General features: G+C 42.9%; 1 protein-coding gene across 3 annotated transcripts; it reads right to left on the bottom strand.

Annotated features, from left to right (window-relative positions):
- Window positions 1-594: 594 nt before the first annotated feature.
- LOC124144694 (sodium-dependent glucose transporter 1A-like) lies at window positions 595-25,210 on the bottom strand. 3 transcript variants are annotated; one of them, XM_048391497.1, is made up of 5 exons: window positions 25,140-25,210; window positions 24,357-24,587; window positions 10,465-10,558; window positions 3,333-3,624; window positions 595-2,810 (listed from the first exon to the last, which is right to left on the bottom strand). In XM_048391497.1, exons 3-5 carry the CDS (start codon window positions 10,534-10,536, stop codon window positions 1,714-1,716), a joined length of 1,461 nt encoding a protein of 486 aa, XP_048247454.1. In that variant the 5' UTR covers window positions 10,537-10,558; window positions 24,357-24,587; window positions 25,140-25,210; the 3' UTR covers window positions 595-1,713. The 3 variants fall into 3 exon arrangements, with proteins under 3 accessions (XP_048247454.1, XP_048247455.1, XP_048247453.1); XM_048391498.1 differs by lacking the exon at window positions 25,140-25,210 and adding an exon at window positions 24,993-25,098; XM_048391496.1 differs by lacking the exons at window positions 24,357-24,587; window positions 25,140-25,210 and adding an exon at window positions 11,545-12,024.
- Window positions 25,211-26,663: the final 1,453 nt, after the last annotated feature.

Here is a 26,663-nt window from a genome sequence, read left to right as displayed (position 1 = left end):
TGATCATGAGACGGGTCCATGACGGGCGTCTCACACTCACAAGGTCCCTGTGTTGGCCATGTCGGTCTGTGACATTCCTACCACTGGAATCTTGTACGCCCACTTGTACGATTCTGAATGTATGAGGGGCATGTGTTTGTGAACCACTTTCACTATCACTATCGAATACAGATGCTGATGGAGCTGGATACGGTCGAGGAATCCCTACATCTGCCATCTCTTGTCCAGGACTCTGATTATGAAGACAACACGCTGACAATATCTTTATGTACATCGATTTCAAAGGGAGAGAGGGGCGGTATTACAAGACCGACCTTGACTTTGACTTTGCTATTGGGTAATCACAATCACATACTAAGGAAACATGAAATTATTACTAGGCAAAATGATTGCCTAATGACAATATGTGAACCATGTTACATATATAATATTTGGAGTAAACTGTTTATTCAGCTATTATTAATGTATGAAGTTTTCTGAGTGTGAAGGCGTGACGACGTACACATTAATTAGGTTTGCTGACAACCTATTTTGAGACAGGTTGTAGACGATATGGTAATGACCGACCGGCAACTGATTGATCGCCATACTGCATATTCAGAAGACATTTAATACGTAAGATTTCATTATATTATTACAGAAGACTTTGGCAATAAAGAGAGTATCAATTCGTCGGGTTCCAACGCTTCTGGCGTCTGACCAAAACGCACCAAGCACATCATGCCCAGTGATAATCTATCTCTGTTTGAAGCTGGTGCAGAAAGGTTCTTGCAACGATTCACATGTTCCTGTCGGAGTCCAAACAACAATCAAAACAGTGGAAGCATTTGACACCACCATCACCAAAGAAGGCAGAGACAGTCCCATCAGCTGGAAAGGTTATGGCCTCCGTGTCCAGGGATGCTGCATAATAAATACTAAGAGACGTGGGAAGCTGCGAACAAATGTGCTTCTCCATCAGCACGAATCAGTCGGCGCCATGGTTAGAATGTACGGGTGCGGCTTTGAACTCCTTCAGAACACCTTATTCTCTTGATCTGGCTCCATCAAACTCCCGTCTATTCCAAACATGAAGACAGTTCAAGCCGGAACCTTTTGGATTTCCAAGAAATACTGGTATGAAATCCCTACAGCACCGTAGGCAAAAGTGTATCAATGTCGAAGGGGTTTATGTTGACAAAATAAACAACTTTAATGTCTCTTTGTCAAGGCTTTCTACGTGAGCTTTAGAACTGATCAATCAACCCTCGTACATGTGTTAGAGAATTTTTCACAGTCACTTATTCGTGATTTTCGGCACGTGATCCGCATTTTTTCGTGATTCACGATTAGTAAATGAATCTCCATAATTGTTTATCACAGGAGTGTCAGTATCATGTAAAAGCTCAAAAAGGAAGTGCAGAGTTGGTTTTCGTATTAGAAGATGTTCAAAACAAGTTTTTAAGCATATGTCCGATATCACATGTCACGGCCGTTAAATCAGTCTGTGCACTTCATAACAGGAGTGTCAATGTGACACAATAGCTCAGGAAGTGCGGAGTTAGTTCCTAATTGAAGATCGTCAAGACAAATTTTCAAGCATGTGTTCGACGTCACATATCACGATTTATTGAATCAGTTTGTGTACTTCATAACAGGAGTGTCAGTGTGACACAACAGCTGGTGAGATGAGGAATTAGTTAGTAAATAAAGATCTTCAAGACGATAATTAAATCAATCTGTGTTCTTCATAACAGGAGTGTCCAGGTCTGCCTCAGCCTCAGTTAGCACGGAACACTTCTGTACGTATGGACTGATGCATACCTTGGAATACAACACCAGACCCAAGAAAGCAGCAAACGCAGCAGACTGTTCAATGATAGGCAAATACACGAACCACATAACCGATACTTCTTGAAGCAGGTGCCCCATCACGACCGGGTTCAATATCCCCGAAATATTAGAGCCAATCATAACGATTGTCGTCACACTACCCGTCACGGGCATGACGTCATTATTGACGTAAGCAACCATGGAGGCAAACAAGGTTGAGATTGATGCACCCGTCCCGATAACAGATATCCAGAGACACGTGTCGGAGTCCAAGTGAACAAACAGCCACGTCATCAGCATCGACAGCAGCATCAACGTCTGGAACACATTCATCATCACCAAAGGAGAAAGAAACTTGCACAGGACAACCGCTACCAGCCTAAACAGACATAGACTCCCCCAGAAGGCTGTCGTAATTAAGGACGCGAGGTATTTCGTCCATCCACGTTGTTTCACAAAGAAGGTAGCCAGGTAGGCGATATACGAGCCGCCCGCGGCACACGTACATACGAAAAATAATCCTACGAATATAAAAACTGGATATCTGAGTCTCGGGGGTAGAGCAGGTCTGGCTATCAGGTCTGACTGAGCAGGCCGATGTCGCGATCTCCTGTCTGACGTACAAATCTCCACAAGAAAGGGAACTGCAGCCGTGATTGACATGACTCCGCTGATAAGGTATGCGTACTGAATAAGACTGGGCACTTCCGCCTGGTCATGACGAGGCAAAAAACCCGTAGTATTTGTTACGTTATATATTACGGAATTATTCGGCTCCGCCAAGAATACTGGACTGTGAGATGTTGAAATTGAACTGGGAAATACGGTTCCATTGGCGGTCTCATCAGATGATATTAAGTTCAAATTCTGGGATTTTGCAAGGAAAGGTTCTACAATGAGAGGAGCTATTGTTGCTCCGGCGGCCAATGTGAAGTGCATGAACTGAAGATGCATATTGCCTTCACTGCCCCACGTGGCGACCATGTCGGTGTTGCATACTGCAAAAAAATGAAAATACAATATTCATGACAGCATTCATAAACATACCAATTCACACCAAGACATATCAAGACATGTCAATAAATACCAATCCATATCAAGACATATCAAGACATATCAATACATACCAAGACATATCAAGACATACAAAGACATATCAAGACATACCGAGACATATCAAGACATATCAATACAAACCAAGACAAACCAAGACATATCAATACATATCAATACATACCAAGCCATATCAATACATATCAATACATATCAATACATACCAAGACATATCAAGACATACAAAGAGATCCCAAGACATACCGAGACATATCAAGACATACCAAGACACACCAAGACATATCTTAAGACAAACATAATCGCCTCTTACGACAAGCATTCTCACAAGCGACATATTCTAACCCGGATCTTCACGGGTAGGCGACTAAGTGGTTTGGGTTGCCAGGCTGTATGACTATAGAACCTAAACGCTCACTAACTCTACAGTCCCTCTATCGTTGTTTTACCTGTTTCCATTCCACCACTGAGGAACTGGTTGATGAAGCAGAGCGCTATGGTGAGGATGTACTGTAAACTCCAGGGTATTGCAGCCATCGTGATGCCGACACCGAAGCTGGCGACGCCGAGAAGGAGGCACTGGTGGCGGGGGAAGCGATCAAAGAGCCAGCTCAGACACATCGTCCCCAGTAATCCACCCGCAGCCATGGCGGTGAAGAACACAGAGGCTTGTTCTACATTGGTATGAGTGATCTGAGCCAGGTCAAGGAGGGCGGGGCCATGCATGGCATTGTGGATGCCCTACAAAATACAAGACACACGTGTTATGGTATACTTGCTGATACAAAAGTTCCCCTAACATTAACAAGGCGTGGCCATGCATGGCATTGTGGATGCCCTACAAAATACAAGACACACGTGTAATGGTATACTTGCTGATACAAAAGTTCCAGTAACATTAACAAGGCGGGGCCATATATGGCCCTACAACATACAAGAAACACATGTAGGGGTTTACTTGCTGATACAAAAGTTCCAGTAACATTAACAAGGCGGGGCCATGAATGGCCCTACAACATACACGAAACACATGTAGGGGTTTACTTGCTGATACAAAAGTTCCACTAACATTAACAAGGCGGGCCCATGTATGGCCCTACAACATACAAGACACACGTGTAATAGTATACTTGCTGATACAAAAGTTCCAGAAACATTAACAAGGCGGGGCCATGTATGGCCCTACAACATACAAGACACACATGTAAAGGTATACTTGCTGATACAAACTTTTCACCAACATTAACAAGGCGAGGCATGTATGGCCCTACAACATACAAGACACACGTGGAATGGTATAATTGCTGATACAAAAGTTCCACTAACATAAACAAGGCGGGGCCATGTATGGCCCTACAACATACAAGACACACGTGTAATGATATACTTGCTGATACAAAAGTTCCACTAACAATAACAAGGCGGGCCCATGTATGGCCCTACAACATACAAGACACACGTGTAATGGTATACTTGCTGATACAAAAGTTCCACTAACAATAACAAGGCGGGCCCATGTATGGCCCTACAACATACAAGACACACGTGTAATGGTATACTTGCTGATACAAAAGTTCCACTAACATTAACAAGGCGGGGCCATGTATGGCCCTACAACATACAAGACACACGTGTAATGGTATACTTGCTGATACAAAAGTTCCACCAACATTAACAAGGCGAGCAACGTATGGACCTACAACATACAAGACACACATGTAATGGTATAATTGCTGATACAAAAGTTCCACTAACATTAACAAGGCGGGGCCATGTATGGCCCTACAACATACAAGACACACGTGTAATGGTATACTTGCTGATACAAAAGTTCCAGTTACAATAACAAGGCGGGGCCATGTATGGCTCTACAACATACAAGACACACGTGTAATGGTATACTTGCTGATACAAAAGTTCCACTAACAATAACAAGGCGGGCCCATGTATGGCCCTACAACATACAAGACACACGTGTAATGGTATACTTGCTGATACAAAAGTTCCACTAACATTAACAAGGCGGGGCCATGTATGGCCCTACAACATACAAGACACACGTGTAATGGTATACTTGCTGATACAAAAGTTCCACCAACATTAACAAGGCGGAGCAACGTATGGCCCTACAACATACAAGACACACATGTAATGGTATAATTGCTGATACAAAAGTTCCACTAACATTAACAAGGCGGGGCCATGTATGGCTCTACAACATACAAGACACACATGTAATGGTATAATTGCTGATACAAAAGTTCCAGTTACAATAACAAGGCGGGGCCATGTATGGCTCTACAACATACAAGACACACGTGTAATGGTATACTTGCTGATACAAAAGTTCCAGTTACAATAACAAGGCGGGGCCATGTATGGCTCTACAACATACAAGACACACGTGTAATGGTATACTTGCTGATACAAAAGTTCCAGTTACAATAACAAGGCGGGGCCATGTATGGCTCTACAACATACAAGACACACGTGTAATGGTATACTTGCTGATACAAAAGTTCCACTAACATTAACAAGGCGGGGCCATGTATGGCCCTACAACATACAAGACACACGTGTAATGGTATACTTGCTGATACAAAAGTTCCACCAACATTAACAAGGCGGAGCAACGTATGGCCCTACAACATACAAGACACACATGTAATGGTATAATTGCTGATACAAAAGTTCCACTAACATTAACAAGGCGGGGCCATGTATGGCCCTACAACATACAAGACACACATGTAATGGTATAATTGCTGATACAAAAGTTCCACTAACATTAACAAGGCGGGGCCATGTATGGCCCTACAACATACAAGACACACGTGTAATGGTATACTTGCTGATACAAAAGTTCCACCAACATTAACAAGGCGGAGCAACGTATGGCCCTACAACATACAAGACACACATGTAATGGTATAATTGCTGATACAAAAGTTCCACTAACATTAACAAGGCGGGGCCATGTATGGCTCTACAACATACAAGACACACGTGTAATGGTATACTTGCTGATACAAAAGTTCCAGTTACAATAACAAGGCGGGGCCATGTATGGCCCTACAACATACAAGACACACGTGTAATGGTATACTTGCTGATACAAAAGTTCCAGTTACAATAACAAGGCGGGGCCATGTATGGCTCTACAACATACAAGACACACGTGTAATGGTATACTTGCTGATACAAAAGTTCCAGTTACAATAACAAGGCGGGGCCATGTATGGCTCTGCAACATACAAGACACACGTGTAATGGTATACTTGCTGATACAAAAGTTCCACTAACATTAACAAGGCGGGGCTATGCATGGCTCTACAACGTAGAAGACACACATGTAATGGTATACTTGCTGATACAAAAGTTCCCCTAACATTAACAAGGCGTGGCCATGCATGGCCCTACAACATACAAGACACACATGTAGGGGTAAACGTGCTGATATAAAAGTTCCAGTTACAATAACAAGGCGGGGCCATGCATGGCCCTACATCATACAAGACACACATGTAGGGGTATACGTGCTTCTGAAAGAAAATAGGAGGACGATGAAGGTTAGGACATGCATGGCGTAGTGGACGTCCTACGATCTCAACAAAATACGTGGAAATGTTTACTTGCTTACGTTTCGGGCGCCCTAAAACATACGTGGAAATGTTTACTTGCTGACGTTAAGACACCCTAAAACATACGTGGAAATGTTTACATGCTGACGTTAAGGCACCCTAAAACATACGTGGAAATGTTAACTCGCTGACGTTAAGACACCCTAAAACATACCTGGAAATGTTAACTCGCTGACGTTAAGACACCCTAATACATACCTGGAAATGTTAACTTGCTGACGTTAAGACACAATAAGACATGCGTGGAAATGTTAACTCGCTGACGTTTAGACACCCTAAAACATACCTGTAAATGTTTACATGCTGACGTTAAAGACACCCTAAAACATACGTGGAAATGTTTACTTGCTGACGTTAAGACACCCTAAAACATACGTGGAAATGTTAACTCGCTGACGTTTAGACACCCTAAAACATACCTGTAAATGTTTACATGCTGACGTTAAGACACCCTAAAACATACGTGGAAATGTTTACTTGCTGACGTTAAGACACCCTAAAACATACGTGGAAATGTTAACTCGCTGACGTTTAGACACCCTAATACATACCTGGAAATGTTTACATGCTGAGGTTAAGACACCCTAAAACATACGTGGAAATGTTTACTTGCTAACGTTAAGGCACCCTAAAACATACGTGGAAATGTTTACATGCTGACGTTAAGACACCCTAAAACATACGTGGAAATGTTTACTTGCTGACGTTAAGACACCCTAAAACATACGTGGAAATGTTAACTCGCTGACGTTTAGACACCCTAAAACATACCTGTAAATGTTTACATGCTGACGTTAAGACACCCTAAAACATACGTGGAAATGTTTACTTGCTGACGTTAAGACACCCTAAAACATACGTGGAAATGTTTACATGCTGAGGTTAAGACACCCTAAAACATACCTGGAAATGTTTACTTGCTGACGTTAAGACACCCTAAAACATACCTGGAAATGTTTACATGCTGAGGTTAAGACACCCTAAAACATACGTGGAAATGTTTACTTGCTGACGTTAAGACACCCTAAAACATACGTGGAAATGTTTACATGCTGACGTTAAGACACCCTAAAACATACCTGGAAATGTTTACTTGCTGACGTTAAGACACCCTAAAACATACGTGGAAATGTTTACTTGCTGACGTTAAGGCACCCTAATACATACGTGGAAATGTTTACATGATGACGTTTCGGACGCCCTAAAACATACGTGGAAATGTTTACTTGCTGACGTTAAGACACCCTAAAACATACGTGGAAATGTTTACATGCTGAGGTTAAGACACCCTAAAACATACCTGGAAATGTTTACTTGCTGACGTTAAGACACCCTAAAACATACCTGGAAATGTTTACATGCTGAGGTTAAGACACCCTAAAACATACCTGGAAATGTTTACTTGCTGACGTTAAGACACCCTAAAACATACGTGGAAATGTTTACATGCTGACGTTAAGACACCCTAAAACATACCTGGAAATGTTTACTTGCTGACGTTAAGACACCCTAAAACATACGTGGAAATGTTTACTTGCTGACGTTAAGGCACCCTAATACATACGTGGAAATGTTTACATGATGACGTTTCGGACGCCCTAAAACATACGTGGAAATGTTTACTTGCTGACGTTAAGACACCCTAAAACATACGTGGAAATGTTTACTTGCTGACGTTAAGACACCCTAAAACATACCTGGAAATGTTTACTTGCTGACGTTAAGACACCCTAAAACATACGTGGAAATGTTTACTTGCTGACGTTAAGGCACCCTAATACATACGTGGAAATGTTTACATGATGACGTTTCGGACGCCCTAAAACATACGTGGAAATGTTTACATGCTGACGTTAAGACACCCTAAAACATAGGTGGAAATGTTTACTTGCTGACGTTAAGGCACCCTAATACATACGTGGAAATGTTTACATGATGACGTTAAGACACCCTAAAACATAGGTGGAAATGTTAACATGATGACGTTTCGGACACCCTAAAACATACGTGGAAATGTTTACATGATGACGTTTCGGACGCCCTAAAACATACGTGGAAATGTTTACATGCTGACGTTAAGACACCCTAAAACATTCGTGTAAGTACTTCCTGATAGAAAATTCCACTGAGACAGAAAGGCGGGGCCTTGCATGACACTGCTGACGCTCTACAACATATAGAAGAAATACTTGGAAGTGTTCAGTACTTCCTGATATAATAGTGTCACTGATACCGGGAAGGCGGGGCCATGCTTGACGTTTTATACGGACTTCAAAATATACAAAATACGTCTGTTTGTTTATTTGATTTACTTGTTAAAACGTGGTACCAAGACCTAGAAGTCGGGCTTACGCATTGCATTCGTCGGTTACAAAGCATACCAAATTTTATCCAGAAAAGGCTCCACGTATATACGCATGAAAAATATCCCTTAACGTGACAGACACGCATGCGTACCTCTTACCGTGACAAACATGTATAAAAACGCCTTATCGTGGCAAATAAGTGTACGTCCCCCTAAACCATGATAGAAACGAATAAATACTTTTTATCGTGACAAAAAAGTGTCATCCATCTAACCGTGACAAATATGCATACATCCCGCATACCATGACAAACACGAATATAAAATCTTACCTTGTCAAACACGCATACATCTCTCTTATCATGACACACAGGCATTAATAGCTCTTAACGTGAAAGACACGCATGAATCTCCCTTACTGTGAAACACATTCATACATCCCTCTTGCCGTGAGACCGCCTCCGTGGTCTAGTGCTAGAGCGTCCGCCCGGAGAGCGGAAGGTCCGGTGTTCGATCCCCGACCGCGTCATACCTGTCTGGCGCTCGGTTTTAAGAGGCTATAACAATGACTGGACGGCTCGGAGTCAGTATTCTGTGTCTGAGTGGGGTAGTCATGTTAAACTGCGGCATGGTATCTCAGTGTCCGGACTAGTAAAAGCAGCTACACACATGTGATGCACGTCGCTATATAAGTGCAATAATCTTGGACGCGGCGTTAAACCCCATTTCACCACACCTCTTACCGTGATAAACACTCATACATCTCTCTTACCGTGATAAACACTCATACATCCCTCTTACTGTGATAAACACTCATACATCCCTCTTACCTTGGTAAACACTCATACATCCCTCTTACCGTGATAAACACTCATACATCCCTCTTACTGTGATAAACACTCATACATCCCTCTAACTGTGACAAACACGCACACATCCCTCTTACCGTGACAAACACTCATACATCCCTCTTACCGTGATAAACACTCATACATCCCTCTTACTGTGATAAACACTCATACATCCCTCTAACTGTGACAAACACGCACACATCCCTCTTACTGTGACAAACACTCATACATCCCTCTTACCGTGATAAACACTCATACATCCCTCTTACTGTGATAAACACTCATACATCTCTCTTACTGTGATAAACACTCATATATCCCTCTTACCGTGATGAACACTCATTCATCCCTCTTACCGTGATAAACACTCATACATCCCTCTTAGTGTGACAAACGCGCATACATCCCTCTTAGTGTGACAAACGCGCATACATCCCTCTTACCGTGATAAACACTCATACATCTCTCTTCCTGGGATAAACACTCATACAACCCTTTTACCGTGACAAATACGCCTAAATCTATCTTCCCATCAAAAACACGCATAATTCCCCCTGTACCTTACCATGACAAACACGCATAAATCTCTCTTCACACATCCCTCTTACCGTAACACGCAAAAAGCCCCCTTATAATTACTGTGACAAACAGGCTTAAATATCTCTTCCCTTGATAAACACGCATACATCCCTCTTACCGTGATAAACACGCAAACATCTCTCTTCCCGTGATAAACACGCACACATCTCTCTTACCGTGATCAACTCGTATTCACCCCTCTTACCGTGACAAAGAACGCCCAGAACAGAAAGACGGAGTGAAGGAACTTCTCCCTGTAGGTAGCACTTCTCTTCATCTCTGTAGGTCTTGGTAGGCGTCTATAAGGATTGACAGTGAAAAACAAATGTATCAAGAATTAATTGTAATGAGCTAACCCACAGAGTGAATCTGGAGGTAGCGTCAGAATAAGGTGAGGTGACATGCAGCGTAACGTCGCATGTGTGTGTGTGTGTATGTGTGTGTGAGTGTATGTGTGTGTGTATGTGTGTGCACGTGTGTGTGTGTTTGTGCACGTGTGTGTGTGTGTGTGCACGTGTGTGTGTGTGTGTGTGTGTGTGTGTGTGTGTGTACAAGTCCAGACTAATGCTGAATTTATAGTGCTATCCCACTGACACCAAGACGACCAGTCTTTCAGCCCCTTATACCGAGCGCCAGACAGGGTAACATCAGGTACCACCTTTTAACGTTCTTTGATATGACGCCACCGGGAATCGAACCCCGCACCTAACGCTCTCCGGGCAGACGCTCTACCACTAGACCACGTAGGCGGTCCCAAATGGATTGAAGTGAAAGGGTATTATATTCAAACATAATACGCGCTTATTTTGATTCTGAACAATTGTCTGAGTGAAACCACGACATTGCAACTTAGCTTCGTGCGATAAGCTCGGAGTACTCTGAAATTAGCTCAACCCAGAACCCCAACGCAAGTTAAATATTTATGAACGTGCTGAGTGTGAATCACTTCCAGAACAGGTGACGCTTATCTACAAACGGAGTCTTCGTGCTATATAGTATGAGTATATGTGCATGAAGTCCGTACCTGGCGTCCCCTGACTTAATATTGCTGGAATCGTAACTGTTGGTTGGCATTCTAGAAGTTCAAATCAATAATAAAACGTACAACTTTATGAACGACAGCTTCTTGTTTATTGCATATAGTGACGTTTCGATGCAGATTTTATCATCCTTACACCCCAGCTTGATAACGGTGTGACAATCAACATCGAAATGGCTACGTGCAATATTCAGAAGTTGTTATCCTAAGGTTTCTTAGCAGCAAAGCACTAAGACATATACTTACAAATGCGGCGGAGATTTTCAAAGTGTCCTTTTCTCTGCGTGCTCCCAGAACACACTGAACTCAAGCACAGCTACCTTTCATGTTTACCGTACATTTGAGGATAGAACAAAAAATAGCTTCCCCTCATATCAAACTTAAATTGGATAGTGGTTCTAATATGCCGCCTTTCCTCTAATAGAACCCCAAATGTGTGTTTTTTTATTACAATGACCCAGTGTATATTTAAGACCCGGACTGAAGCGAGTCTCAGACGTTTTTTTCTGTCAGTTGGGGTTTGATCGCTATCTGACGTATGACGTATTTTTCGGTGCGCACTTGACGGCGTTAATTCAAGTCAGGCGAATAATATTTCGGTGTATCGCGGCTACAGCTACATAATCCAGATATTTTTCTTCTTGAGCCTTGTTAAAATTTCTTTTTAACAAAAACACATTGCAACAATGAATGTTTGGCAGGCAATTTCTTTACTTTTCAACAATCGAAAGAAAAATTATAATATTATGTTACACGTATATATATTAATAATTTATTTTATAATTTTCGGGGACATTTTATTTTTTTCGATAAAGTCCCAGCCTCCACTACCCCTTCTAACCCCTGGATATCAAATTGTCGGTCCCTAATTCTAATTCAGTCCGTCGTGTTTACTCGAGCTTTGCGTTTATTCCAATATATACGGTATAATGTTACTCCATGGCGTGGAGGGGTCTATGGCCGTGTTGCTATGTACATGGCTGATGGTCTCAACGTATCAGATATCAGTTATTTGAAGAACGTCGGAACAATAAGTCACAACCCCATATATTAACCCCATATACTAAGTTTACATTGTTGGAGTAAAGGCTCGAGGCCTTTCTTGAGCTGAACTTTGGAAAAATTTTTCTCTCTCTCTCTGTCCTTGGTCTTGCGCCCTTCCTCCTTCGCTCTCTCTCTCCCTCCCTCTCTCTCTTCATCACCCACTCCCAACACCCTCTCTCTCTATCTATCTGTCTCTCCCCTTCCCTCCTACCCCCTCTTTCTCTCCCCCTACCTCCTCCCCCCCCCCCCCCTTAATCACTATCTCGCTCGGTCTTTCGCCCTCTCTCTCTCTCTCTATCTCGCCTTCCCATCTACCTCCCTCTCTCTCACCCCCCCATCCTTAATCTCTCTCTGTCTTTCGCCCTCCCTCCTTCGCTCTTTCTCTCTCCATCACCCACTCCCCACCCCTCTCTCCCTCTCTCTGTCTCTCCCCTTCCCTCCTACCCCACTACCCCCTCCTCCTTAATCAGTATCTCGCGCGGTCATTCCTACCATATAATCAAGCCTTCTGTGTAAATATTGTCAGAGAAAACACACCATTGTAATTCTGATCCTTTATAAACAGACAACTTTTTTAAATGGCCAACATGTTTACACATGTAAGTATGTCATGACCTACATAAGGGTGTACTCGGCTTCGCCGGTATACCTACCCCTCGTGTGTGACCCATTTGCATAGTGAAGTCAAACAACTGAGATCGTCGAGACCTGACACGTGAAGGTCATCTGGTCACCTCGTGACGGAACATTCATTGTCGCATGTCAAATTCAGGATAGAAAATGTGTTTAGTGTCTCAATGTTGTTGAAGGTGACTGCAATGTTATAATAAATTGCTCATTGTATAATGCTTGTCCTCAACAAATGCCACGATTTAAATGCAATTTTATTAACACGGACCTATGCTCCTGAGACCAGGGAGTCCTTAAATAAAAAAAGTAATACTAGAAGATGTAGTGAAAATTCGCAGTTTTATGATTATCTGCGAATTATAACTAGTTGGTTGGTTTGTTGTTTAACGCACTCGGCAATATTCCAGCTATATGACGGCTGTGCGAATTAAAACTAAAGAGAGGCAATCTAAAGGATCATCTTTGGTGATTCTTGTTGTGAAATGTACGTCACGGGGCAAGTATACAGTTTATATTTGACCCACTCTGGCACATTTATCAATCACCTTAATATTATTGGCTCATATGGCCTATTATGAACAAGCATAGCTCTGAACAGGAAAAGAGTAGCTTAAATGAAAATATATCAAAGCACTCGTTCGTTTAACATAAGGGATATCATACTGAAAACATCCACAGACATACCAGTTCATAAATGGATTAACTGTCTTCGTCTTGATGTATGTGAATATATTCTCACCGACAAAAGGAACGCGAATACAATATATGTTGGAAAATATATGAAGACACTCATATTCAAGAGATTGGTTTGATGCACAAACGGACATACAGTTATGTTGTGTGTACCGACGCTTTTGTTCGCATAACATAGATCCATGACTCGAGATACACCATTTGACTCGTGCAGGATTAGCGTGTAAAGTTGGGAAATCACGTGCAGCATATCGTGATAAGAATAAAGACACGGTGGTAACAGTTGATTGACTGCTAGTTTTGTCATAAAGTGGTACACCTCTTCTTAACGAACATACTTCTCTATATGTTTTGATGTTTCTAGTTTCTTTTGGAGTTGAATATTTGGCTCCACATGACTTCTTCCACGTTGCCGATATCCGTTAACGCAACGCGTTTTTCGTGACATTGTTTCATCATCAAGTAAGGTGGAAAATATAGAATACTAAACGAGCTCCCGTGTAATACAAACTTTATGAAACGAGTGAATAGTTCTGGTATCTGAATAAATTGGTTTTACACGGGAGCGAGTTAAGTATTTTATTTATTACTTGCCATTTATAACGTTTTTAGAATTATACTGTTGAGTATGAATAGGCTGACACCTACACGATCCACGGCATAGTCCAATTGAGTTTAACAGAATAATACTTCAAACACGTCAAGAGTTGAAACGTATGATTTAAATACCATACAACGGTCCACCTTAAGAATTAACAAAATTATCGTAGGGCTAAGACTATCGCAACTCACATACTTTAACTTAGACTAACGACTGTCTTTGCGCTACAATACGATCGCCTTGTGGAGCGGGCCTTGCACCTCAAAGTTTACAATAACGTCACAATACCCGATGACGTAATTTGTGGAATTTTGTTGCAAGATCCATCGGCGAAACAATGCCATGTGACGTCAGCCTTGCAACAAGTTTGCTTGGGTCATCGAGTGTGCATAAGCTCCTCTCGGTGATCTATCAACTCCACACGCAATGTCGTTGAATAAGCCAAGGGATGTTAAGAGCTTTCAATACAGTATTTGTTCGTGAAACGTGTTCCGAGAGTACATGAGCACGCGTTTTGGTATTACACAATGTGTAATACAGCTGTATGTTTATTAAAAGGGTGATCTCTTCACGGGCAAGTAATAAAAGAAGTTCCGTCATTGCCAAGTAGTGTTTAACTGACAGTTTAGTTAGTTGACTTACTTGACTTATTCCCGTGTAGCCCTTGATGAGTGAGTGAGTGAGTATGGTTTTACGCCGCTTTTAGCAATATTCCAGCAATATCACGGCGGGGAACACCAGAAATGGGCTTCACACATTGTACCCATGTCGGAAATCGAACCCGGGTCTTCGGCGTGACGAGCGAACGCTTTAACCACTAGGCTACCCGACCGCCCCGTAGCCCTTGAGGAGCACAGGGCCTTCACAACAGGTCTCCATCTGTTTCAGACTTGTGCTCTTCGTTTTGTTTCTCCCCATAACATGTGGATTGATCTCAGTTCTGATTCCAGGGTTCGTCGCCAGGATGTAACGGGTCTTCCCCTCTTTCTCTTGCCTTGTGGGTTCCAGTCGAGTGCTTGTTTCGCGTATTTCCTTGCGGCCTTCTTAGGATGTGACCTATCCACCGCCATTTCTTTTTCTTGATGGTATCCATTATTGGAGCTTGTTTTGTTCCAAAGATCCTGGTTTGATAATTTCTCAGGCCATCTTATTTTTAGCAGTTGTCTGAGGCATTTGTTGATGAAGACTTGGAGGTCGTGGTCTGTCTTCTTTGTTTGTTTCCAGATCCATAAAGCAGGACAGATTTGACGTTGGTTTACAAAATCCGCAGTTTGGTTCTCAGAGTGATGTTTGTATTCTTCCATATTATTCTTAAGGTGACAAAAGCCTGTCTGGCTTTTCCAATTCTGGCTCTAATGTCTTCGTTTGCTCCGCATGTATTCGTCACTACACTCCCCAGAAATGTCAAAGACAAAGGGGCCATGGGCCATATTCCGTTATTGTAATGCCCCTATCGGGATTTTGATTAATAGCGATATATATAATTTATATATATACATATATGGTATGATCACGCTACAATTTGAAAGGAAACCTGAACGCCACCATGACGATAACGATCCTGGGTCTGTAAGCACCGTACCCGTTTAAAATTTGATATTATATGTTATATTATATACTGAGTCAAATTAAAAACTTTACATTTTTGAAAGTAATCCCATATATGATATACAACGGACAAATGTATCAGAGAAGGTAATTTTAATCATTAATGTCCAAAGAAGGATTTTAATTAACGGTGGTAACCATAATTTGTTCCAAGCACCTACGGTATTCGGTAATAACATCAACAGTTTAAATCATAAGTCCCAAGCACGAGAATCTGATGGCACACAAGTTCAGTAGCGTGTATGGCCACCATGTGCGTTGACAACTGCCACACAACGCCTCCGCATGGACCTTGCAATGTGATGCTTGTGAACACATGATTGGGAAGACGACGCCATTGTTGCTGCAAAATGGTGCCAAGATCTTGCAAGTTCTGTGGTTGGTTCTGGAGAGTGCGCAGACTTCTGACAAGAGCATCCCAGACGTGTTCGATGGGATTGAGGTCGGGAGACCTTGACGGCCAGTCCATGACGTTGACTCCCGCATTCTGAAGGAAATTCCTTGTCAAAATTGCTTTATGGGGTCTGGCATTGTCGTGTTGGAAGATCAAACCGGGTCCATTCGCTGCCATAAAAGGCAGAAGTTCTGGTGCCAGTACCTGGTCGCGGTAAGCAGCAGCGTTGAGGTTGCCACGGATGACAAGAAGCCTGGAACGTGCATTGCCACAGAAAGCACCCCACACCATGACACTTCCGCCTCGAAATCTGTCAACTTCCTGTACACAACACTGGGCGTAACGTTCATGCCTCCACACCCTCACCCTACCATCAGCAAATCGAAGATTAAATCGGGATTGATCACAGAAGTCGACTTTTTCAATTCCTCTGAGTCCATCGTAAGTGTCGCTGTGCCCACAATTGACGTTGACGTCTGTGTAATTGAGTCAGAATCGGCCCGCAGTATGGCCGTCGTGCTTGAAGGTGAGCAGTTCTCAGACGGTTTCGAACAGTTTGCGCACTCAGTCTACCCCTAAACAGTTCATTTCTGGTTGATGTAGCCGTCAAAAATCGGTTACGGAGGTGACGTAAGACAATCTGACGATCCTTTGCATGTGACGTCACACGTGGTCGACCTGGCCGAGGGCGATCAGCGGTGGTACCCGTTTGCTGTAGACGCGTCTCTAAATCATTATCAGTCCGTCGACTACAACCCATCGTCCTTGCGACTTCAGCTACGGACGTTCCCGTCTGCAACATGCCGATGGCACGTTCACGTTGCACATTTGAAAGGCGTGGCATGACAAATGGTCGTTAAGACTTTTGTTTTCTTGTGTTTATCTTTTTTTGTTAATGACCGCTAACAAGTATGGCTGAAAACACGTGCGGTATTATGGCCACGTGACCAGTTGCACGTGAAAAAACACTTTTGCCACTACAGTGCTGTGCCCATGATTTTGATCGATTCACCTGCAGAAAAACGGGTGTTATCTGAAGACAATACGTGGCCATTACTGTTTAAATTCACAATAAGGGCCCACAATGATAACTGGTCAAAATGTTAAAAGTTTAGGATTGTGAAGTTTTTAATTTGGTTCAGTATATATCTATCGTTCCTACGCTTATCTATTCACCACGAACGTAACTGATCTATAGGTAACCAAGTAGGAACGCAATGTATGTGTCAATATTCGAACTCAGCAAAATGCCAACCATATGACGAATACCTGGACATAACCTACTCTGAACCACATAAACCTGTGATTGATCATGTGAAGAACGCCCCGGGGCCGACCATGTCAGCTACATCTGCAAAACCACCTGATCAAACCGCCAGATCAAACCGCTGGATCAAACCGCCTGATCAAACCACCCGATCACACCACCTGATCACGCCACCTGATCAAACCGCCTGATCACACCACCTGATCACGCCACCTGATCAAACCGCCTGATCAAACCGCCTGATCACACAACCTGGTCAAACCACCTGATTAAACCGCCTGATCACACCACCTAATCAAACCGCCTGTCTGATCACACCACTGATCACACCCACGTGATCCAACCACCTGATTACACCAACCTGATCAAACCGCCTAATCAAACCACCTGATCCAACCGCCTGATCAAAACACCCGATCATACCCACCTGATCAAACCGCCTGATCACACCCACCTGATCAAACCACCTGATCAAACCGTCTGATCACACCACCTGATCACACCACCTGATCAAAACGTCTGATCACACCACCTGATCAAACCGCCTGATCACACCACCTGATCAAACCACCTGATCAAACCGCCTGATCAAACCGCCCGATCACACCCACATGATCAAACGGCCTGATCACACCACCTGATCAAACCGCCTTTTCAAACAGCCTGATCAAATCGCCGGATCAGTTCAGTCGCATCATTGGTCAATCATAGGATTCCGAGGACCAATTCAAACCCAGAATGACACATGCAAACCTTTAGAGGGCTCGTTTATTACATGGTTGGACGTCTGGATAATGCATCAAACATCACGCAATTGTATGTCAAATTTACTGACCCCTCACCTAATAAATGATTTCATGACAACACGAGTAGTTGGTTGAATAACTGCTAAAAAGAAAGCTCGTATATGACGTGTTTCAACAGGAGAACACATTGACACACGAGTGTCACATTGACATGTGATATCATTTGCTTAACCTTGGAACCTTGGAATCTTGGATTAAATCCACGTGTACCGTTAGGCAAAGGTCGTCACTTGTCATTTATTTTCGTCACATGTAGCAGCGATACGTGTGTTGGGGTTTTCGCCGCTATGAGCATTATTCAAGTTACATCATGGGGTGTCAGATTGCTGTATGAGAAATGCGCGAGGAGAACACAAGGTCGTTAAAGGTTGCCACTGTGATGAGACCCTTGAGAGTCAAGGATTATATCCGGAACTTCATACTCAGAGCGTCAAGGGGGCACGGGTGGCCCCAGTTGTCTAAGGCGCTGTGCACCGTTGCGTTCCTTTGGCACGTCAGAAACCTAAGATTGTGGGTTCGAATCCTGGTTCGCCCCGATTATGTTTCTAGGTTTGTCAGCACCATACCCGTGCTCGTGGGTTTCACCGAAGTGGTAAACGTCTGAGACCTGCATCACTTTGGCCTTTCCACCAACATTAAGCTGACACGCCGAGATATAACTGGAATACTGTTAAAAGCGGCGTTTAACCCAACTCACTAACGTAAGGCGTCATACCCGGAGCATGTTACCCGGGACCGCAACTTTAGCGTCATACCCAGAATCATTCCCAAGGCGTCATACCCCGAACCGTAACTTGAGCGTCATACCCAGAATCATACCCAAAGCGTCATCAAGTTAAGATATTGCAGCCCCTACTCTAATGTAGTCATCAAGTTAGGATATTGCAGCCCCCACTCTAATGAAGTCATAAAGGTAAGATATTGCAGCCCCCACTCTAATGTAGTCATCAAGTTAGGATATTGCAGCCCCCAATCTAATGTAGTCATCAAGTCAAGATATTGCAGTCCCCACTCTAATGTAGTCATCAAGTTAAGATATTGCAGTCCCCACTCTAATGAAGTCATCAAGTTAAGATATTGCAGTCCCCATTCTAATGAAGTCATCAAGTTAAGATATTGCAGTCCCCACTCTAATGAAGTCATCAAGTCAAGATATTGCAGTCCCCACTCTAATGAAGTCATCAAGTTAAGATATTGCAGTCCCCACTCTAATGAAGTCATCAAGTCAAGATATTGCAGTCCCCACTCTAATGAAGTCATCAAGTTAAGATATTGCAGTCCCCACTCTAATGAAGTCATCAAGTCAAGATATTGCAGTCCCCACTCTAATGAAGTCATCAAGTTAAGATATTGCAGCCCCCGCTCTAATGTAGTCATCAAGTCAAGATATTGCAGTCCCCACTCTAATGAAGTCATCAAGTTAAGATATTGCAGCCCCCGCTCTAATGAAGTCATCAAGTTAAGATATTGCAGCCCCCACTCTAATGAAGTCATCAAGTTAAGATATTGCAGCCCCCACTCTAATGTAGTCATCAAGTCAAGATATTGCAGACCCCGCTCTAATGAAGTCATCAAGTTAAGATATTGCAGCCCCACTTTAATGTAGTCATCAAGTTAAGATATTGCAGCCCCCACTCTAATGAAGTCATCAAGTGAAGATATTGCAGCCCCACTCTAATGTAGTCATTAAGTTGAGATATTGCAGCCCCCACTCTAATGTAGTCATCAAGTTAAGATATTGCAGCCCCCACTCTAATGTAGTCATCAAGTTAGGATATTGCAGCCCCCACTCTAATGAAGTCATCAAGTTAAGATATTGCAGCCCCACTCTAATGTAGTCATCAAGTTAGGATATTGCAGCCCCCACTCTAATGAAGTCATCAAGTTAAGATATTGCAGCCCCCACTCTGGTGAAGTCATCAAGTTAAGATATTGCAGCCCCCACTCTAATGAAGTCATCAAGTTAAGATATTGCAGCCCCCACTCTAATGAAGTCATCAAGTTAGGATATTGCAGCCCCCAATCTAATGAAGTCATCAAGTTAAGATATTGCAGCCCCACTCTAATGTAGTCATCAAGTTAGGATATTGCAGCCCCCACTCTAATGAAGTCATCAAGTTAAGATATTGCAGCCCCCAATCTAATGTAGTCATCAAGTTAGGATATTGCAGCCCCACTCTAATGAAGTCATCAAGTTAAGATATTGCAGCCCCCACTCTAATGTAGTCATCAAGTTAGGATATTGCAGCCCCCACTCTAATGAAGTCATCAAGTTAAGATATTGCAGCCCCCACTCTAATGTAGTCATCAAGTTAGGATATTGCAGCCCCCACTCTAATGTAGTCATCAAGTTAAGATATTGCAGCCCCCACTCTAATGTAGTCATCAAGTTAGGATATTGCAGCCCCCGCTCTAATGAAGTCATCAAGTTAAGATATTGCAGACCCCACTCTAATGTAGTCATCAAGTTAGGATATTGCAGCCCCACTCTAATGTAGTCATCAAGTTAGGATATTGCAGCCCCCACTCTAATGAAGTCATCAAGTTAAGATATTGCAGCCCCCACTCTAATGAAGTCATCAAGTCAAGATATTGCAGCCCCCGCTCTAATGAAGTCATCAAGTTAAGATATTGCAGTCCCCACTCTAATGAAGTCATCAAGTTAGGATATTGCAGCCCCACTCTAATGTAGTCATCAAGTTAAGATATTGCAGTCCCCACTCTAATGAAGTCATCAAGTTAAGATATTGCAGCCCCCACTCTGGTGAAGTCATCAAGTTAAGATATTGCAGCCCCCAATCTAATGAAGTCATCAAGTTAGGATATTGCAGCCCCCAATCTAATGAAGTCATCAAGTTAAGATATTGCAGCCCCCACTCTAATGAAGTCATCAAGTTAGGATATTGCAGCCCCCAATCTAATGTAGTCATCAAGTTAAGATATTGCAGCCCCCACTCTAATGAAGTCATCAAGTTAAGATATTGCAGCCCCCACTCTAATGAAGTCATCAAGTTAGGATATTGCAGCCCCCACTCTAATGTAGTCAACAAGTTAGGCTATTGCAGCCCCCACTCTTGTGAAGTCATCAAGTTAAGATAGTGTAGCCCCAAATCTAATGAAGTCATTAAGTTAGGATATTGCAGCCCCCACTCTTCTCCCAGTGATTCTAGAGCACGGTAGGTACGCAGTTTTTGGATTGTGGGTCATAGCGAGAGAAGTAGATAAGTGTGTCACTGTACCCAGAGGGATTGATCGATGCTCATGATAGTGTGTGGGGCAAAACCACCGTAATATCTCTGGATTATAGCGTCAGTTTCATTCTTGTCCCTTCATACGCTGCATCTTCCAAAATTCAGTCACTCACTACTACATGAAGAAGATGGATGTAACGCTCAAGAAGTCAGTGTGTGTGTTGTGTCGATTTGTGCAACAAACTCCTCTTCGCCTTCTACGTCATTGGTGTTACTCTCGTTTGAATTGCGATTTGGAACCCTTGTCTTGACCACAACATCAAGTACGAAACAACATACAAAAACACACAACAATCTCCGCAAACGTCACATAAACATACCATTTCGGGGATACTTCTTGCATAAGATACCCCACCAACAGCGGATTAACAATCCCGGCAGCATTTGAAAGCATTATGATCGACGTGACCATACCTGACGACGGCACGATATCGTTCTCAACATTGAGGAACCCAGTCGGGAAGAAAACCGCCGAACCAATTGATGTCGCAATAATACATATCCATACCCAGGTATCACTGTTTTCAGCAACTCCGACCCAAAGTCAACCCACTGATAATGTCAACAAGCAGTTACATATTAGCCTGAGTTTGGATGGGGATATATGTTTAATAACGAACAGGGGCGGTCGGGTAGCCTAGTGGTTAAAGCGTTCGCTCGTCACGCCAAAGACCCGGGTTCGATTCCCGACATGGGTACAATGTGTGAAGCCCATTTCTGGTGTCCCCCGCCGGGATATTGCTGGAATATTGCTAACAGCGGCGTAAAACCATACTCGCTCGCCAATAACGAAAACCCGACGGGGCGAGAGGAGGCAGAAACTACCCAAAACACCGCGGTAAGATATGCAGTGCTTTCCTTGTTCCATCCCGTGTCTTGGACACAGAAGGCCATCATGTAACCAGTTATTGTAAGGCCGGCGGCGCAGTGGAAGAAATATATCAAGGGTACTATAATAGACCCAATACGTTAACCTGGATGGGAGTTCGCGGACCTCTTCGATAAACATAGCGGACTTCCTGGGGTTCAGTCGATTGACACATCCTTCTGACCCCATGATCAGACCGGAGAAAAGGAATAAAAGTCCTGCGATGAGGTATGCGTACCTTATCTGACTCTGTGGGTGATTGTGGGCGGTTGGAATCGCAAGGTTTTCCTTTATAGTAGCATAAAACGTATGATCATCCGAACGGTTGACATGAAGTGTCGTAAAATTAATTTGTATCCCTTGAGATGGGTGCAATGTGGAGTTATCTCCCGCTAACTGGGCAAGAAATGGTTCCGCGATTAGCGTAGATAAAATGGTTTCAAGAGCGTAGGAGAATTGGAGAAACTGGAGAAACATTTTGCCATCTTTGCCCAAAGTGTTCAGAAGGTCTGCATTAATACCTGGCGTAGACAAGAAAACACATGTCATACCCTGTACTTGGAAATCGGCAAGAATAGATTACTTATAAGTAATTCTAACACGAACTCCCAACGATGTTAAACATATATCGCTTAATAAAGAGCGCGATCGATACAGTAATTCACTCGTTCGTTTTCATAAATCATTATATCATGACTAAATATCATTAATTAATCTTAGAAATGAAACTGTTAAAAGATGAATATTTGAATTCTCTTAATTACTTGTTTATACAAGTGTAGGTAGGTAGCCTAGTTCAAGAATTCGCTCGTCACTCCGAGAAGCAGCGTAAAAACATACTCCCTCACTCATTCATTATTGAATTATGTTTTTAACTATAAATTATATACTATTAGGTAAAGTACATTTGATAAAAAACACACTTTCTTGCTATTGTTTAAGCAAACCTAGTACGAAGATGAGCTGCCGATTGACTAATCTCGTATATGTACCTTCTTTGTTTCACCCTACAATAGATCCGTGAAGATCCGGGGTATAATAGGTGTTGAGCAACCCATGCTTGCAACGAGTGACCCACGCGTGCTCAACGGGTTGCACACCCGTTGCACACGCGTGTTCAACGGGTGTGCAACCCGTGTCACATGCGTGTTACACGCGTTCTCAACGCGTGTTAGGGGAATGAACTTTTAGGAAGTAGTGTAGAATCACTAATTTTTGACTGACGATACATTAAAGGGCGAGTAAAATAAACATAAATATAATGCACTAATGTAATGAAAATAATTACACTCCCCAAAAGCTTGTCATATTTTTGGATAACCCACCACCCCATGTCCGAGTACATGTTTTCATTGCCCTCCGCGAAAAGACAATATACAAAAGCACTTTGTATATTAAAATAAAATGTCCATTTTTTTCATGACCCTCCCCAAATATGTGTAATTCTTTTATGACCCACCCTTGATTGTCTCCACCCATCCACCCTTATAAAAAAAGAGAGAACCCAAGGAGGAGGCTTACAAGGGACCAGACCCGTGCAGATTCCGGGGTAGAATAGGTCTTCAGCAACCCATGCTTGCCGTAAAAGGCGACTATGCTTGTCGTAAAAGGCGACTAACGGGATCGAGTGGTCAGGCTCGCTGACTTGGTTGATGCATGTCATCGCTCCCAATTGCGTGGATCGATGATCATGATATTAATCACTGGATTGTCTGGTCCAGACTCGATTATTTACAGACCGCCGTCATATAGCTGGAATATTGCTGAGTGCGGCGTAAAACAACAAACCAAACCAAAACCAAAATACAAGGGACCACCTTGTTTAATCAAGAAAGATAACTATTCAGTTAAAATATGACCACTCTTGGAATCGAGTAACTGAAGTCATGATCTTACCAGCACGGTAAACGACAGGAACAGCACAATGTTGTTAAGGAACTTCCGTCTGTACCCAGAATGCTTCAGTTTCTGTCGGAGGTTTGCACTCTGGTCCTCCTATTCAAATTCGTCTTCTCTGGCCATGGCATCGATTATCTGCAGTTGGTCCATATTAAATATGCCGTTAACATACCCAGTCTGTGCCTTTCCAGCCATTAACCATAAACACAGTCAATGTTCTCCTGTTGCCTGTAACACATGCATACTATTAAACCAAGCCTACTCTATATATGTTACTTGTCGGGCCGCCTCCGTGGTCTAGTGGTAGAGCGTCCGCCCGGAGAGCGGAAGGTCCGGGGTTCGATCCCCGACCGCGTCATACCAAAAGACGTTAAAAGAGGGCACTTGTTGTTACCCTGTCTGGTGCTCGGCATTAAGGGGCTAAAACAAGGACTGGTCGGCTCGGAGTCAGTATACTGTGTCTGAGTGGGGTATTCATGTTAAACTGCGGCATGGTATCTCAGTGAGCTAGCACTATAAATCGGCATCAGTCCGGACTAGTACAAGCAGCCACACAAACACATACACGTACATGCACGCCGCTATATAAGTGCAATAATCTTGGACGCGACGTTAAACCCCATTTCACCTCACCTCACCTGTTACTTGTCAGTGTAACACCGAGCACCAAGAGAGAGACTAAGTCCATATGCATGTAGGTTGCGAGCAGATGTAAACGTGTCACGTTCATGCAAGATCAGATTCTGGGTCAGGTGGACATCACACGGTTGTGCAGGTTACCTGGTCGCGTGACGGTAACCCTCCATCTGAAGGTAGTACTAGTCCTTCCACGCCACCATTCTCGCACAGCCCGAAGTTGACCTACTGACCCTGGTTCTTTCCTATAAAACTACTCGGGCGTATCCCCCCGCTATACGGCTTAGTGATATGTTATTATCGTGTTCTTGTATAGTGCCGTAATTGAATTTGTCTGATATAAAACATGAACGTATAGGTACATGTATTACCCATTCCTAGCTGCAGGTGCACGCTATCATGTGTTTATGAAACAGTGAGATTCAATATCTACTTGTCGTGCGCGACAGTTGTACTGTTCAATACGTAGCTTGCTCTTTCATGACGATCACTAAAGTGAATTCATCAAACCGTTTACAAAGGCCAAGGTCATCCAGCCAGGATTCGTATAATGAAGTGTGTTATACTCATGCATATAAATATCTTGGTGTTTGGTTTCATGAACACCTAGATCTTAATTTCACAGCCAAGGAAATAGCCAAGTCTGCTCATCGTGCCCTAGGTGTGATTGTGTGTAAATTCAAAGCCAGTGGAGGAATGGCTTACGATGTATTTAATAAGTTATATGAAAACCTTGTGCAACCGATTCTCTCATACGGAGCTGCTGTGTGGGGCACACGTCAGTTCAGTTGTATCAATGCTGTACAAAACCGAGCATGTAGATTCTCTCTCGGAGTGGGCTGTAAGTCACCAAACTTGTCAGTTCGAGGGGATATGGGCTGGACTTCGCCTTATACCAAGCAAAAGTTGGAAATTTTACAACTATGGTATCGTCTACAAAACTGTGACAACATTCGAGTGAGTAGTAAAGTCCATCTATGGTCACGTAATTATCGTAAATCATGGACTAATAAGGTTTTTACACTTATCAAGTCGTGGCAACTACCTATTTTGGATATATTTAATTTAACATCTCCTGACATGGACTACATAAAGACTTGGCTTATATCAAATGATTACCATGACTGGCTACGTCAGCTGTGGAGCGATCGAGGGCTTATAAACGGTAACAAACTTAGAACATATAGACTCTTTAAGGGCTCGCTTAACACTGAACCATATGCTCAACTTATAATGGACCGATCTTATCGAAGTACACTCGCCAAAATACGTACAGGAACTTTACCTCTTGAAATAGAGACCGATTACACGACCGACTGTCCCCTTGGAAGAAAGGATATGTAAAATGTGTGACTCTAAAGCAATCGAAGATGAAATCCACTTTCTAACTGAATGTAACTTTTATTCTGATTTAAGATATGATTTATGGAATTAAATTACCTCCTTGGAGCCCTCCTTCCCGACCTGTTCTCTACTGCAACAGACCTGCTATTTAATGAATACTCCATGTATAAGTAAATCCCTAGCCACCCTTGTCTACAGAATGTACAGGCGCCGTAAACTTTATATAAACTGTTAGATTTTATTTTAATTACTTTTTATCCCATCCATAATGTTATGCATTGTCTAATATATGCACGTAGGTGTGTAGGCGGGTGTGTTTATGTA

Source organism: Haliotis rufescens, unplaced genomic scaffold (genome assembly GCF_023055435.1).
Source record: "Haliotis rufescens isolate VD_foot unplaced genomic scaffold, xgHalRufe1.0.p SCAF_9, whole genome shotgun sequence".
NCBI lineage: Eukaryota > Metazoa > Mollusca > Gastropoda > Lepetellida > Haliotidae > Haliotis > Haliotis rufescens.
This window is presented reverse-complemented; position numbering and strand designations above follow the sequence as displayed.